This window comes from Erithacus rubecula, assembly GCF_903797595.1.
Source record: "Erithacus rubecula genome assembly, chromosome: 2".
In the NCBI taxonomy this organism is placed as follows: Eukaryota; Metazoa; Chordata; class Aves; order Passeriformes; family Muscicapidae; genus Erithacus; species Erithacus rubecula.
The window spans coordinates 62,650,484-62,664,855 of record NC_136685.1 but is presented as its reverse complement, the minus strand read 5'-3'; the positions used below and the strand labels follow the sequence as shown (position 1 = coordinate 62,664,855).

The 14,372-nt window shown below is 38.5% G+C and overlaps 1 protein-coding gene across 5 annotated transcripts in view; it reads right to left on the bottom strand.

Moving 5' to 3' along the window:
- Positions 1-14,372, bottom strand: part of UTRN (utrophin) — a 334,555-nt gene that overhangs the window by 172,930 nt on the left and 147,253 nt on the right. For all 5 annotated transcript variants that reach the window (XM_079299176.1, XM_079299179.1, XM_079299174.1 and 2 more), the window contains 3 exons: positions 13,275-13,480; positions 11,660-11,814; positions 6,134-6,323 (listed from right to left, as the gene is read on the bottom strand). In XM_079299176.1, coding sequence (XP_079155302.1) covers positions 6,134-6,323; positions 11,660-11,814; positions 13,275-13,480 — 551 coding nt within the window. The remainder of the gene's footprint in view (positions 1-6,133; positions 6,324-11,659; positions 11,815-13,274; positions 13,481-14,372) is intronic.

Genomic DNA, 14,372 nt, shown 5'->3' with positions numbered 1-14,372 from the left:
AACAGCCTTTTAGAAGATTTTTTCACTACCCCTTGGGTAGAATTAAATTCAACAAATTAAGTATGCAACCATTTACTGGGCTCTCAGGCTAATTAGCAAATAATTACTACTGTAAGAGTCACTAAACAGTGGCTTGACAAACATTTTACAAACAAGTTTATACAAAAAATGTGACTAAACAGGCAATTATATCCTAATCTTTACATTATTAAAAAGATCTGCTTTATTCACGAATGCAAACAGGCTGTTTAATGACAACTGATAGACAAGAACAAGTGAGGAATGCTTGTTAAAACTGTCTGCATGTACACAAATTACTCTCTCTCATTCTTCATAATGAAGATGCATCTACAGTACAGCTTGGTAAAGCACACCTAAACAGCCACTGGAATAAAATGTTTTTTCCCATATGCCACAACTTCAAGTACAAGCTTCACTGTCACAAACAGCATCCTGTATGATACTTTTCCCTTACTTTCAAACCCCAGTCTAAGGATGGGATCTCTCTCACTTGATGCAATTTTTTAATTCCTTACAACACAAAGCACATTTCAGATTAAAGCAGGTAGGATGAGTTAAGGTGGCTTTGCTTTATCATCAGAACAAAACTTGGGTTCTCCCACACGTTGTATGCGAAACACAAACATATTTTCAAAAAAAAACAAAAACAGACAGCCACTTTTAAAGTATCATAAGCAGCAAGAAGAGAAAAACTATTTCAAAGGCACCCAAATAGAATTTATGTAATGTTATATCAGTATATATACAGCTGAAGACCGATCGAATTTTATAATTTTGCAAAGTTTCATGACAGAAACCTTATATTTAAAGTTCAATAATATTAGCACAGTATGACCACCTCATATAGGCACCAACACTGCAGCAGTATTAACTCATGGATTTTACAGATCAGTTAGAAGTTTAGTAATTTTATTTACGTATTTTAATCTGGTGAGTGATCAAACTACTTTTAAAAGTTAATTTTATCAGGTATCCTAGATCATCATCATAGTATTAAGGTTCAGATCTACTGAGCCTGTGAAAAAAAACAAAATGTAAACACCATCTCTGGAAAACACCAAAACAGGTGCCAGTAAAAACAGCAATTAATGCTAGCTTATGTCAACATGCTTTTTCTCCAACTTTTCCTTATTTTTTAAACTGAAAGAGCTTAAATTAATGGCTGCGTGTTAAGTCTGCTGAACTCATTCCTAATTAAAAGTTTCATAAAGCTCAAAAGAAAAATAACTGGACATAGAAAAAAACACAGTTATTTTACATAGTGGGTAGACAGGAGTTAAAGAATCATATTTACCAAGAAGTAACTAACTCCCTGGGAAAAGAACTGGTAGTATTTTACAAAAGAGTAAAAAAAAAAAAAAAACAAAAACCAAAAAAAACCAAAAAACCCCCCCCAAAAAAAAAAAATAAAAATCACATAACAGTTTCCTTCCAGACACCTAAATGGTGAGCTAGAGAGCACTTTTTAAAACAAAATTTATCACTCTGACAAGGACAGGGTTGCTTTGTTTTGGTGGCTTTTTTGCATTGCATTTTTAACAAAACATACATGGAGAGCATTATAGGCTTAAAAGATAGCCTAGATGATTTTGACACTCATCCCATGCTCACTTTCTTTTTATCTCAGAAAGAGTTAGCAATACACACACTCGACATTTAGGGCTTGCATTTCTTACCTTACAAAGCTTCTGGTAACGGGGAGAAGAAACTGCCATCCTCTGTAAACGATGCAACAACACCACAACTTTCTGAAGAGAGGTTCTCACCACAGCCATCATTTTAAGTTTGCCACACTTCTGAAGATACCTCAGAATTTGCATTATAAATGAAGAGCAACTATCATTTCCTCCCGGTCACTGGACAATGATTTGCCAGCTTTCTGAGCATGCTCTCTTCCAGGACTGCTTTTGCAAGCTACAGGCTTTATACGTTTCAAAGGCAAAGAAGATTGATATAGCATAAGTTTTTCTCCCAAAATAACCCCACAAAACAAATGCAAAAAAACCCAGCCTTCGCAGATTCTTCTGATCAGTACTGCTCAGCTCTGCTTTTGCAGAGGGCAAATGAAGTTGAGCAGCCGATCGTCTGCCACCGTTCAGGAGTGCACTAAACAGCCAGAAAAAGGTTATTAATTTAAGCCTGAAAGCTGCAGGAACAAAAAAAGAATTCCTTCAGGAAGACGGCTCTGGTGTATCACAACAGTTGTTCTTCCCTAGTAGCTGCTTTCTATCGGCAGACTGAGTGCTTGCTCCCTCACTCTGGGAAAGGATGCTCTCGTTCTCAGACTGAACGCAGCTCTGGCAGAGCTGTGGAGTGAGTGAATAACAGATTGTGTTATAAATCTTGAGAGAGGAGCACAGGGATACCTGCCCTAATTATATCAGCCATACGTTAAAGGCTAATAAATCACACAGGCGTTTCTCAAAACTAGATTACCCAACACGAAAAAGGAAAACTGCAGGGGGTAAACCTCTTTCTGTAAAAACTCTCTTAAAGCTAATTTAGTCAAAGGGATCTCAAAGGATTCTCAGTTGCACCAGAAAGCAAGAATGTTTTTCACAAGCCGTTTCCAATTAAATATTTTCTGGAATGACTTGAGACAAGAGAAAAATAGGGTTTTGACAAAGTAAAAGCATACAGTTGCATCATCAACCCCCTTCTCTAGGTCATCCTTGAATCCAAAGAGCTAACATTATTTTTATGTATTTCCCATGACAAAGCAGAATTATTTAAGCCATGTAAGGATGACAGTAGGATGTTCAAGAGCATGGAAGTATGTTGCTACGAGCAAGGCACTCCCAATGCAATACAGCCAACATATCCCTTGGTGTGGCAACACCACAGCATAACCAGAGCCAGCTACTAATTGCTTCCAAAGGTGCTTTGAGGAATTTACTTAAACCTGTATCAGAGGGCTGCTGTAGCAAAGGTTCAGGGAGGCCTGAACACAGAAGGTGGAGCACAGATCATATGATCTAAAGTGCATTTTTCCACATGAAAAGGTACCTACACACTTCAAGCACATTAATCAGCACAACAAGCAGGCAACAGCTATCCTGACAAGTTGGTATGATCTGAAATAATGCACAGCTTAGATGTCAGTGCATATACACGGCTTTGCCTCTTCTAAGGCACTTTCCTATAAAGGGGATGAATGCAAGGTTCTGGTTCTTCATATAAGACATTTAAAAACCTCTTCCCATCCAATTCTGTGAAGACAATCTTTTCATCCTTATTTCTAGGACTGAATCAGCGTTTCTATCACTCCTCACATAAACTCCATTTCCCTCTGCTCTGCTTTCTTCTCGATCTGTCTACAACATCATCATTTTGAGTAAACAGAAAAGCAAATTCCACGCTGTATATAGAAATCTTGCCATCTGTATTCACCTTGCCACACTGGTGAATTCATCTTTTACCTTCACACTGTCTTTTCTCATCTTCACCACTTATTTGAACTGTTCCTCTGCATGCCATTGCTCCTGGATTACATCCATTCCCACCAGAAGTCTGCTTTTTTAACCTTCCAGATTGAGCCTACCATGATTAGCTGACATGGTCTTACCAAATGTCTTTTAAGGAAACCTATGAAGCAGTAATATTCTGAAACAATGGAACCATTCAGAAATGACTGTGCTAAAGCTCAAACCTCTTCTGTGTAAGAGGGACCCCACAGCCCTTCAGTTCTGCTTTTCATCTTCCCAGATCTTTCCATCTACAAGTCTGAATCAAGCAGTGAGACAAACAGGCAGCCACTACTTACGGTAGCATTTTTAATACAACAAAATCTTTGAATTATTTTGAAGACCTTCACATCTGTAGGCATAGGACTTCACATACATTTTACCACTTCTTACTATTTCCTAGCTTATTTTCTGCATCTTTTTTCAAATTAGGTTTTAATCTCTCCTAAGTCACTGCTAAACATTAACACAGACTGAAGCATTTCAGCACTAACCTGAATGGAAAGTCTTCTACAACATTTAGATACTGAGAGAATTAATTGAACTGACTGATTATATAATTGTGGATTCCTACTTTTTAAAAAGACATTGCTACAACACCTAAAGTCTGCATTATCTGCACAGTACTTTTGCTGGCCTCAGGTATCACAATGAAAGGCAAAACAAGGCTTCAGTGCTCAGATTGTTGATTCCACTATAGACTAGCTTCAGCTGCAGCCAAACAAGTTAGGCCCAAAATGTAATGGAGGGTAGTCCTCCCATCCATGCACAGATGCCAGGTTAACAGATGATCCTATTTTCAAAATGCCTGACATGTAACAACAGCAGCAACAACAAATTCATCATATTTTGTCTAGGTTCATGTCATCACCTGGAATCTATCACACCTTAAACTCATAGTTAAGATTTAGTTAATGCACAGGCCTTGGGAGCAGAGGCATCTTCACACAGAGCACTAACCTTAAAACCAATACTTCTTTATATATTCAACAAAGTGCCAAGAGAACAACAGTGTTATTTTATACAACATAATGGGGGAAGAACAGGAGATGATCTTTGATTAATCAGACAATAAGCTTAAGAACTTGCAAAGGAATGGGCTTGACCTCTCAGGGTACAGCAAGATGTTAGAGCTTCATTTTGTTTTCAGAAGGGCAACAAATTTGAAAACAAACAGTAATTTTGGAGTGTTTGCCAGTGTCATGATATGAATGACATTGTATGTCATCTTCATTTACATCTGAAGTAAGATTTTAAGATGATAGGGGACAAAGTTTATGCTGGAAGTCAATATGCTGTGACAGTCTTTGATGTGCTCACTTCCTAGGGTAACCAGGGAAGGCTTGCATTATGTAAGGCCATGGGTGAGTTAAATGATGACACTTCACGTGCCCAGTGTGTAGAAACATACAGTTTCAGAAGGAGATGGACAATATCAGGTACTGGGATGCTGAACCAGGGGAGGTCATGCCCCAGCACCACCACCTGCTTTTTCAGCTGTTACAAGACAGGACAACGTGCAGTCAGGAGTTGGTTATAGACCTTCTCCTTCTCTCACAGCAGGCAGTCTTGCCCAACAGTTTTCCCTCACACAGGAAAACTCAGGCAATTTTCATCAGATTGCAGCACAGCAAAGAACAGCAAACAACCTTCCACACTCACAGTGCTTCACAGCCACACAGAGCTAACAACCAACTGTGAAATAACAGCTACAGCTTGGTGTGATAATGCAGAAATAAGTCTACTTACACATAGCACTGCCTTCTGTTGTAAGTGCCCTCTTGTAGCTCTTCCACCTCCACTACATTACAGCAGTTGGGAGTGGTGCCAATAGAAAGCATAACATTAAGTTCTAGGGGTCACCACTCCAGGCACATCTCAGCATTTCACAAAAAGCCATATATTTACAGATAAGTTACCTAACTGACTATAATCATTTGAACGTTGGTGAGTGACATCATTTTCAACAGATACAAGCTTCCACAAAATATTGTGCTCTTCACCATGATTAACAAGAATAGCTTGCTATCAGATACTTATAACAGTCTTGTTTCATTTCAATTTGGCATAGATATGTTCAGATTAAGACCACTACTAAAAGTAATGTATTTTTTTCATTATAAACTGCTCAAACCCACTTAGTTCACAGATGACATTAATCCAAACACAGAGTGCAGGGTGTAATAAGTGGTGCAAGAAGGCCAGCTGGGGAGCTGCTGGGCAGTAGGAGAGGGAGAAGTAATCCAAGCACAACTTTTTGGGTTGCTGAAAAAGCAGGAGGAAGGTGGCAGACAGAAATAGGAGAGAGTGCAGCCCAGGAGGGCTTTACTTGGAGGGAAGTAGATTAAATTGTTTGGTTGGACAATCACACAACATGACTTGGTTTAATGAAGCGTACACTTCCTGAATGCAGTCACCCTCCAAGGACATTTAAGAGCCCTCAGTGTCAAAGACACACACAAAAATATGTACTTCAAACCTTAGGAAGACAAGTCTGCTTCCTTCATTCACCTAAATTCTAAAACACTGTTTTAGGAAACACCTTTTAATAGACTGCAACTTTCCCCATACGAGTAGATAGCTTTTTTTAAATAAAATTTGCCATTGAGAGAAAGCCTGACTAAGGGCAATATTATTTAGTTTCTCACCTGCATTTGCTTTCTGAGCTCCCTTATGCAGACACTGTCCTGAGCAGTGTTCTCACGCTGGGATGCATCTGCCAGAACATTAACTGTGGTCTCTGCCTCTTGAAGCCACTTGAGGAAGCTCTCCAGATCCTTGTGTGAAGCCTGTACTGTCTTCATCTCTGTCTCCAGGAAATTCTGCCTGTCGACAGCTCTGAAAACAAGACAAGTGTCAGAACATCCCCCCATAACACACAGCATTATATACATCATAATGAAACTACTAAAAGGAAATCTGAAAGATATCTAAGTAAGAAACCATACATGTGTACAGCTTGTTTTATCATTATTTATGTCACTGTTTTTAGTGTACCTATAGCTACTCACAGATATCCTGAACTTGTTATACATTTGACAGACCTTTTTAAAAAGGTATCCAGTAAAAATTCAGTTATTAATTAAAGACTTAGACTTGCCTTTTAGGATGTTGCCAACATCAATTTATGCTACACCAAATAGTAGAAGTGTTATTCTCATGTGTGGAAAATGGGTTTTTCCTCATCAACAAAAACCACATGGAGTAGAAGCACTGAGTGCTTGGGGTATTTCTGTTCTTTTTTTACAGTGAGCAGAAACCCTACCATGAATTCTTAAGAGTTAAAGTGCTAAGGGATGAAAAGTCAGATACCCGGTTCTCTCTGGAAGAAGACAGGACTTTTAACACTATCACTAAAGCAAACAGAAAAACACACTGCCATTATAACAGTCAAGCAATGCTCAACAAATTTAAACCTAAAAAAATTACTGGCACAATATGGTCCAAATTTTCAAAAATCCAAAAGATTTATGGCTGATGTAAACACTAAAGTTTGTCTGTAAGGGAATTTTTTCATGTAATAATAATATAATCTGAACATTTTAAGTTATCAGCAACTTCAAACAATTTCCTAAGAAAAAAAAATCACCTTATAGTTCTGTATAACAGTACTGTCTCCTAATGACTGAAATGAAACTCAGATGAGAAACTATTATAGCTAGCAATTTTAAAAGCTCTGATTAGCAACATTAATAAAGCATGACCAATCAAATTGCACCCATTTCAGGTTGCTATTCTGCAGCATTCCTTCTCCCAAAGTCAGGACAAAAGAAACAAGCTGTCCCATGCCAGAACACCGTAGAGAAACCTCCAACAGAACTAACAGCTAGAATGTCTCTCAGAAAGTTCAATTTTACTTTTATATCAAGCACTAGCTATATTGTAAGATTTTAGGGATAAAGTGATATTGGATTTCAAGACAGACAAGGCCAAAACACTCAGTATTTGGTATTTCCACGTTTCTCCAGGCAGGCACAAACTTGTGTCTCCTTTATCCTCCCATCTACTTCAGCTTTCTTTCCTCCTCATCATGCTGTAGCAAAAGTACTGCTCTGCAGTTTGAAGGAATCTTTGGAAATGTGAATTTCAGAACTAGTTAAAATACTCCTTTTAGAAAAGAAGCAGTGGGCGTTCAGTACCATTCAGAAGACATTTCAAAGCAAGTACCCTGGTTTACTAGCACATCACATGAGACAGGTACAAGCAAAAGCTGTTTTCTTCCAAGGACTGTGAGAAAATCTCATGCAACACCAATTCTGCCAGGCTCACGTTCCTAAGTTTTAGCATAACTAACTGAATTTTTTAGAGACAATTCAGACAAAGACAGTATTGCAACCCCTACTTCAGGAGCTTAGGTCTTCCATGACTTGATAATAATTGCTTTATCCAAAATAAGAGTCTAAGAAGAATTCCTGACTTTGTGCTTGCCCAAGTTTTGAGTACTAGCAAATGACTAGGAGAGCAAGGAGCTTTCATTCTTGCTTCTCACTTGCAGCTGGAATGCTTCACCACCCAGTCCTGAGAAAAAATAAGTAGCATGCTAGGGATAATAAGTAGTTTGACAGATATTGTCCAGAAAAGATAATAAGCACCAGCTAAAAAATTAGAGCACACCAAGTAACTGTGAGGAAAATGTAAAGTAAAGCAGTTACAAGCTCTAACTTCAAAACTCTCTCCCTCTGCAGGGATTTTCTTCCCTAGCAGGCGATTAAAGCCAAAGGTGGAAGAACAGGAGTGACAGCAAGAAGAACAGACTGGTAATAAAGGTGACCTTCAAAGAAAAAGAACAGCCCCAAAGGATGAAACACTAAGTGACCCAGATCTCTAAGTCTAAGTACTGATGTATTAGATAGGAATTGAGACAACCTGAACTTTGAAGTCAACATTCATTGAAGAATATTGTCTTCATTCTAAAGTTTTAATTTCTCAAGCTTGGTGGAGTTTAAAGAAAAGAATGAAATCCTATTAGTGATCCACTGCTGCCATATATTTGAATTAAAGTTGAAAAATAATCCTGTCATTAAATGCCTAAAAATTTACAAGTAACATTCTAGGATTACATGGGTGTTTTTAAAGAGGACATGTATAGCAGTAGTGAGCAACACTTTTAGAGAGCAGATGTAAATATTTTCCTTTCCTGCTAGTAAAGACTTCAAACATAAAATAGAAAATGGAGAATTCTGTACTGTAGATTAAAAATTACCCCGTGCTATAAAAACATAACTCGGATTTTCAAATAATTCTGACACAATTAGATCAGACTCAAAAGACACAGGATCTGTACATCTTCCAGGCTGCAAGAACTAAACGTGAGGGGAAGCTGAAGAATTATTTTCAAATGCAGCTAACTTAATACAGTGATAGTGGAGAAAGTCTATGCAGATTCTACTGGCAAACACACACCCAAGAAAAAAAATTGCTATTTTATTATTGAAGTTTTCATGGCTCTGTTTCAGCTTTCTGTTCCACCCAATTATTTTTTTCAGATTTATACTAAAAATCTGCAATGCATAAATACATGTGTGTGATCAAAAGAAACCCAGAAACTAACATCTGAGACAGTACAGAAAGCAACTATAATCCATTACCAAGACAGCACAAACACATAGAATGACTATAGTTTCACCCTAAAGTATAAAAATAAACATAAATACCCACTGGGAAAAGAATCCAATTTACACAATGTCAAGCTGAGGAGCTTCAATCTCTTAATGCCAACAGTTTTTTAAAAAAGCACCTGCACTTTACATGCCATGGCTACAGTCTTCCTGGTAGTGCTTTTATGGTGACCAGGACCACAATACTGCCAGGTGATGTTACTAAAGACTCTTTCCACAACCTCCAAGTAGGGGGAAAAAAAGTGGTATTTTAAAGCATTATGAGACTAATTCTTATAGAAGCCATAGGGCTACACGTCCACTACGTAAAAGCCCCACGTCTCAAGACCTGTTCAAAAAAGTTAGCCTCATCACTGGTATTTCTATTTCTTGCATTTAATGAAAGTATAAAAACCTTCATCCTGTTGAAAAGGTGCTTTTGTGCAGATTCTCCCCTTTTAATTCTACTGTGTTGCTCAGATGGGGTTACATTGAACAGCTCCACTACCCACTGGCTGTCAGGGCTGTCCTATACATTCTGCCACTAGTTAATAAACAAAGCAGATATTCACCTTCCTTAGGCTGCAGACTTCAAACAGTAGCCCCAATGATAATTAAGGAGCTTCAGCTATACACAACAAAATGCAGTAGCTTATTATTTTAGACTTTAAGCAGATTCAAAACTAATTAGAGGCTCCCGGGCAGGAGCTGTTCTTTCTGGTCACCTTCTCTGAGTAGTGGGCAGTTTTATGCCAGTTCTAGCCATAACACTGCAAAGTCTGAATGTGAATGAGACTACTATAGAATTTTAGTCTACTGTCAATGCTAATCCAACAAGTAGCTGTTTCCCTTCATCCACTAATTAACTAAGAAACAAGCTGCCACATCCAAAGCACAATTTTCCTCCAAGGAAGGATAAGATAACATTCTATTCTCCTTCCTTCATTACCTGCTTACTGAGAACAGTCCTGCTGAGAAGGACTTGGGAGTGCTGGTGGGTGAGAGGAGGGACATGACCCAGTAACGTGTGCTTGCAGCCCAGAAAGCCAGCTGTGTCTTGGGCTGCATCCAAAGCAACACAGACAGCAGGGCAAGGGAGGGGATTCTGCACCTCTACTACACTCTGGTGAGACCCCACCTGGAGTGCAGAATCCAGCTCTGGGGCCCCAAGAAAGATGTGGACCTGTTGAAGCATGTCCGGAGGAGAACCATAGAATATTCTGAGTTTTGGAGCATCTCTCCTATGAGGAAAGGCTGAGAGAATTGGAGTTGTTCAGCCTGGAGAAGCAAAGGCTCCCAGGGGACCTTACAGCAACCTTGCAGAGCCTGCAGGGGGCCCAGATGAAACATGAAGTGGGACTTTTTGCAAGGGCATATAAAGACAGGACAAGAATACTGGCTCTAAACTGAATGAGGGCATATTTAGATTAGTGATTAGGAGAAAATTCTTCACTGTGAGGGTGGTGAAACACTGGAACAGGAGCAGCTGTGAATGCCCCCTCCCTGAAGGATCCAAGATCAGACTGAAGGGGGCTTTGGGCAATCTGGTCTAGTGGACTATGATCTGCCCATGGCAGGGGGGGGGGGTTGGAACTGGATGATCTTTAATGCCCTTCCAATTCAAATCATTCTATAATTCCACAATTTCTGTAACATTCTTCTCCTCTCACTCCTCAAGAGATGACATCTCCTTAAGCTTTACCAAGTAGGCTTTTCATTCCTTTAACTGACATTTCATTCCAAAAGCACCTGCTTCTTCCATATGCACATACATATAGACTTCAGTTGTCATCTTCCCCACTCCCACATAAAGAGGATCAATTTTGTCTTCTCTCCCTCTAACCACAATGCATACAGACTTACAGATTTCCGAGTCAGATACTATTCTAAATGTTAATTGTCTATCAATACCATATACTCAAAAGCATTTCTGCAGAAATTAGATTACCTTGCAGGAAAAAGATTCTGCATAGTAAAATACCACGTTGTCATTGAGATATATCTGCAGATACATCTTAAATAGAGGATGAATAGAAAGAAGTTTCAATTAAGCCTCAGTTGCTACAGCACAAATATTTTCTAGATGGGAGGACTGGAAGAATTGCACTTGAGAGCCCAAAGCACAGACCCATTCAGTAGAAGTTTCCATGAGATGAAAGGCCATAAGGAATTCATGCATGGGAAGATGAAGCTGAACACTTAGAGCCTTATGGAAAGGAAGGACAAAAAACAAACTACAAATACATAAATTGTACCAGCAACAAAGAATAAAAGAGGAACTTTCAAATACACTTAGAGCATAATAGCCACAGGAAGACCAGAAACCAAACATGAGAAGTCCCTTCATTCTCTGCTTAAAAATAAACCGTATAAATGAGAAGACATACAGAAGCTTTTCATTGTGAGCTGTGAGAACGTTCAATCATCAAAAGAGCTTGACTGCAATTGACTAATTATCCCCAGAAGCCCTAAATGCTGCACCAAAGCACACAGAGAAGAGACTACAATACACATGTATATAGAGAATGCAAGTCTAAGACACCAGCTGCTACAAATAGAGTGAAACCTTGCAATTACCTTTGGTTCAGATTAACCCAGCAAGTGTTCATTTGGTCAGTGGTTTCCTTCACCTTCCTTGAGTCGTCATCACGATACTCTCGAAGTAGTTTATTAGACAGATCATTGAATGCTGCTACTGTGATGTCACCTCTATGCAAATCCTGTACCAACAGCTAAAAAGCAATGCCAAATGAGACATTAAAATTAGACTATTTCTCATATTATGCATTTTATTACATATTATAAACCACTCATTTTTTTTCTCTTTTCTAAAAAGCAAACTGTGCACATTTTTCATCTAGGAGTAAAACCTTAAAGAAAAAATCTACAGATATTAAGTGTCTTGATAATGAACTAATTAAAACAGAAATATGTAAGGAAAATCTTGTATTTGCCAGAACCACCAAAGGTTAGAGAAATCCTCTTTTATAGTCTGCTGACAACAGAAATAAAAACACTTCTGTATTTTGAGTAGCATAAGTCTGAATTATTATAATAGCAATATAAGCAGCATCTAAAAGCAGCATAAATGAAATGTGCAGTATGAGGATTTGATTTCATTCTTTGGGGATTTTTGGTTTTGGTTTTTTGTTTGTTTAAAATTAAGAAAATACCTTAGAAATATTTGTTTATTGTGGCAAGATATTTACAACACGCCTTGACTTTAGAAAATCTAAACTCATTATTTCTAAATGAAAAATATTTTCACACACACACATATATCTGTACGTGTATATATATCTATCTATATATATATATATATATATATCCAGTTGCATATTATGGCCTCTAACTTTCTGTTTGGGCACGGGCCTGAATAGTCCATTTCTATTTCCCTGCTTATGCAGAGACAGACATTAGTCAGACAGTTGTGCAAAGCACACAACTTTACTGTGTGCTTAAATAGCTATGGATTGGTAAGCAACTCTCACAACCATACTCCCTGCCTCTTTCCATACCCAGCTGCACCCCTATATTGCCCCTCTGTGAATATATATATTTTAAAACTCTATTATATCCCTGTTCTAAATACTGCACTGGTAAGAGCCTCTCCTCACTGCTCTGTGTCTTTAGCTCTCATACTGTGCCACCTACAGCCTGCCCTTTTTCTGACAGCCACCAGGACAAAGGACACTAGACTTACAGATTTATCACAGCATGCTTGACATGATATAAAAAGCATCAAAGATTGCATGGAATAAAAAAAATAAAAAAAAAAATTTTAAAAATGCCTGGCACCCACCAGAAGTGCAATTCAGGACAATTTTAAATACCTTAGTCTGTTCCTTGATTTACTAAACTACTGCTACATATCTCCATGAAGTCAATTCTGTGGCAGCATCATTAAATTTTAATTGGTCTGGGGTTCAAACTTTTTGCATAATATCATTTTTTTGATGCTACATTATAGTCATTTCAGCTGAGCTTTCAAAGACACCCATGCCACCCGTTTACCTCCTGGAATGGGATTCTTAGGAAGTCTGATCTATTAAAAAACATAGACAATGAAGAAAATATAATGCCCAAAAAGAGAAAACACAACTAAATTGCACATTCATTCATCCATTGACTCCAGTAGCACTACACAGACCCAGGAATCTGGTATGGAATTCAAAAGCCCAAGTGATCTTACTTTGCTCTCTGCAGTCTGTTTGGCAAGCGTCTCTTTTGGGGCCTGCAGGAGCACTCTCAGGCGGATCTCTCCCTGCTCCATGAGGTGCTCCATCTGCTGCCTCTGCTCGTGCCACTGCAGGCTGTCTGCCAGCATGGACCGCAGCTGCTGCTGCCGCACCTCCACGCTCTGCTGCGTGTGGTCCCACTGGCTCTTCAGCTTCTCCACTGGCCAAGACAGCACACAACATGGAAAATATGAGGCAAATGGAAAAGTAGCCACAACTACCTCTTAATTTTCAGGGCAAAAGGCAATAATGTAACACTCTCAAATACAATAGTCTCCATATTCAGTATTTTAGTTCTCATGCAGTTGACATAGTCACAGAAGCAAATGAAAAAGTCAGGTCTTTGGCTTCCTCTTGATTAAGCACATCAGCATACAAGTAACAACTATTATTTCTGGAATATTTCAAAGTCATTATTTACTTTTAATGTACACACATGTGCACTGCAGAGATATGCCAGCAGCAGGGCTCCAAGGAGCACAATTTTAGGGGGATAGGACCAGCAAATCATCTTTGTGCATCTGTAACTTAAACCAGTACAAATAAATAACTAAATAAATACTGTTCAGACAGCTTGTAAAAAGCAAACTGAGCATTCCACATCACACGGCACCTGTACAATTTTGGCCAAGGTAGAAACATTCTATAAGGCAGTACTTTGGCAATTTAATTCCACCACAAGTTTCTACAGAATTACACAGCAGAACAGAGAAGTTATTGATTACACTCTACTTCCTTCAAGTGGAAGGAATTCCATTCCTCTCTCAATAAACAGTTGCATTAGATGATGAAAACACACACTTAACCTTTAATAAGCAGTGAAAAAGACAACATAGGAGCCTAGAACAAGCAGTGAATCTGTCTTTGGAGAGAAATGCATGGCATCATACCTTTTCCTGGATACCTGCAGACCATTAAAGCAATTGGATTACTTGAAAGTGTACAGAGGTAGAAACAAGTTTCTCTACTACCTGTCATGACAGTTACTGGGAACAAATCATACCACAAAAGAATCTCATTTAAAAAGAATGTTGCAAAAAAAAGAATGGAAA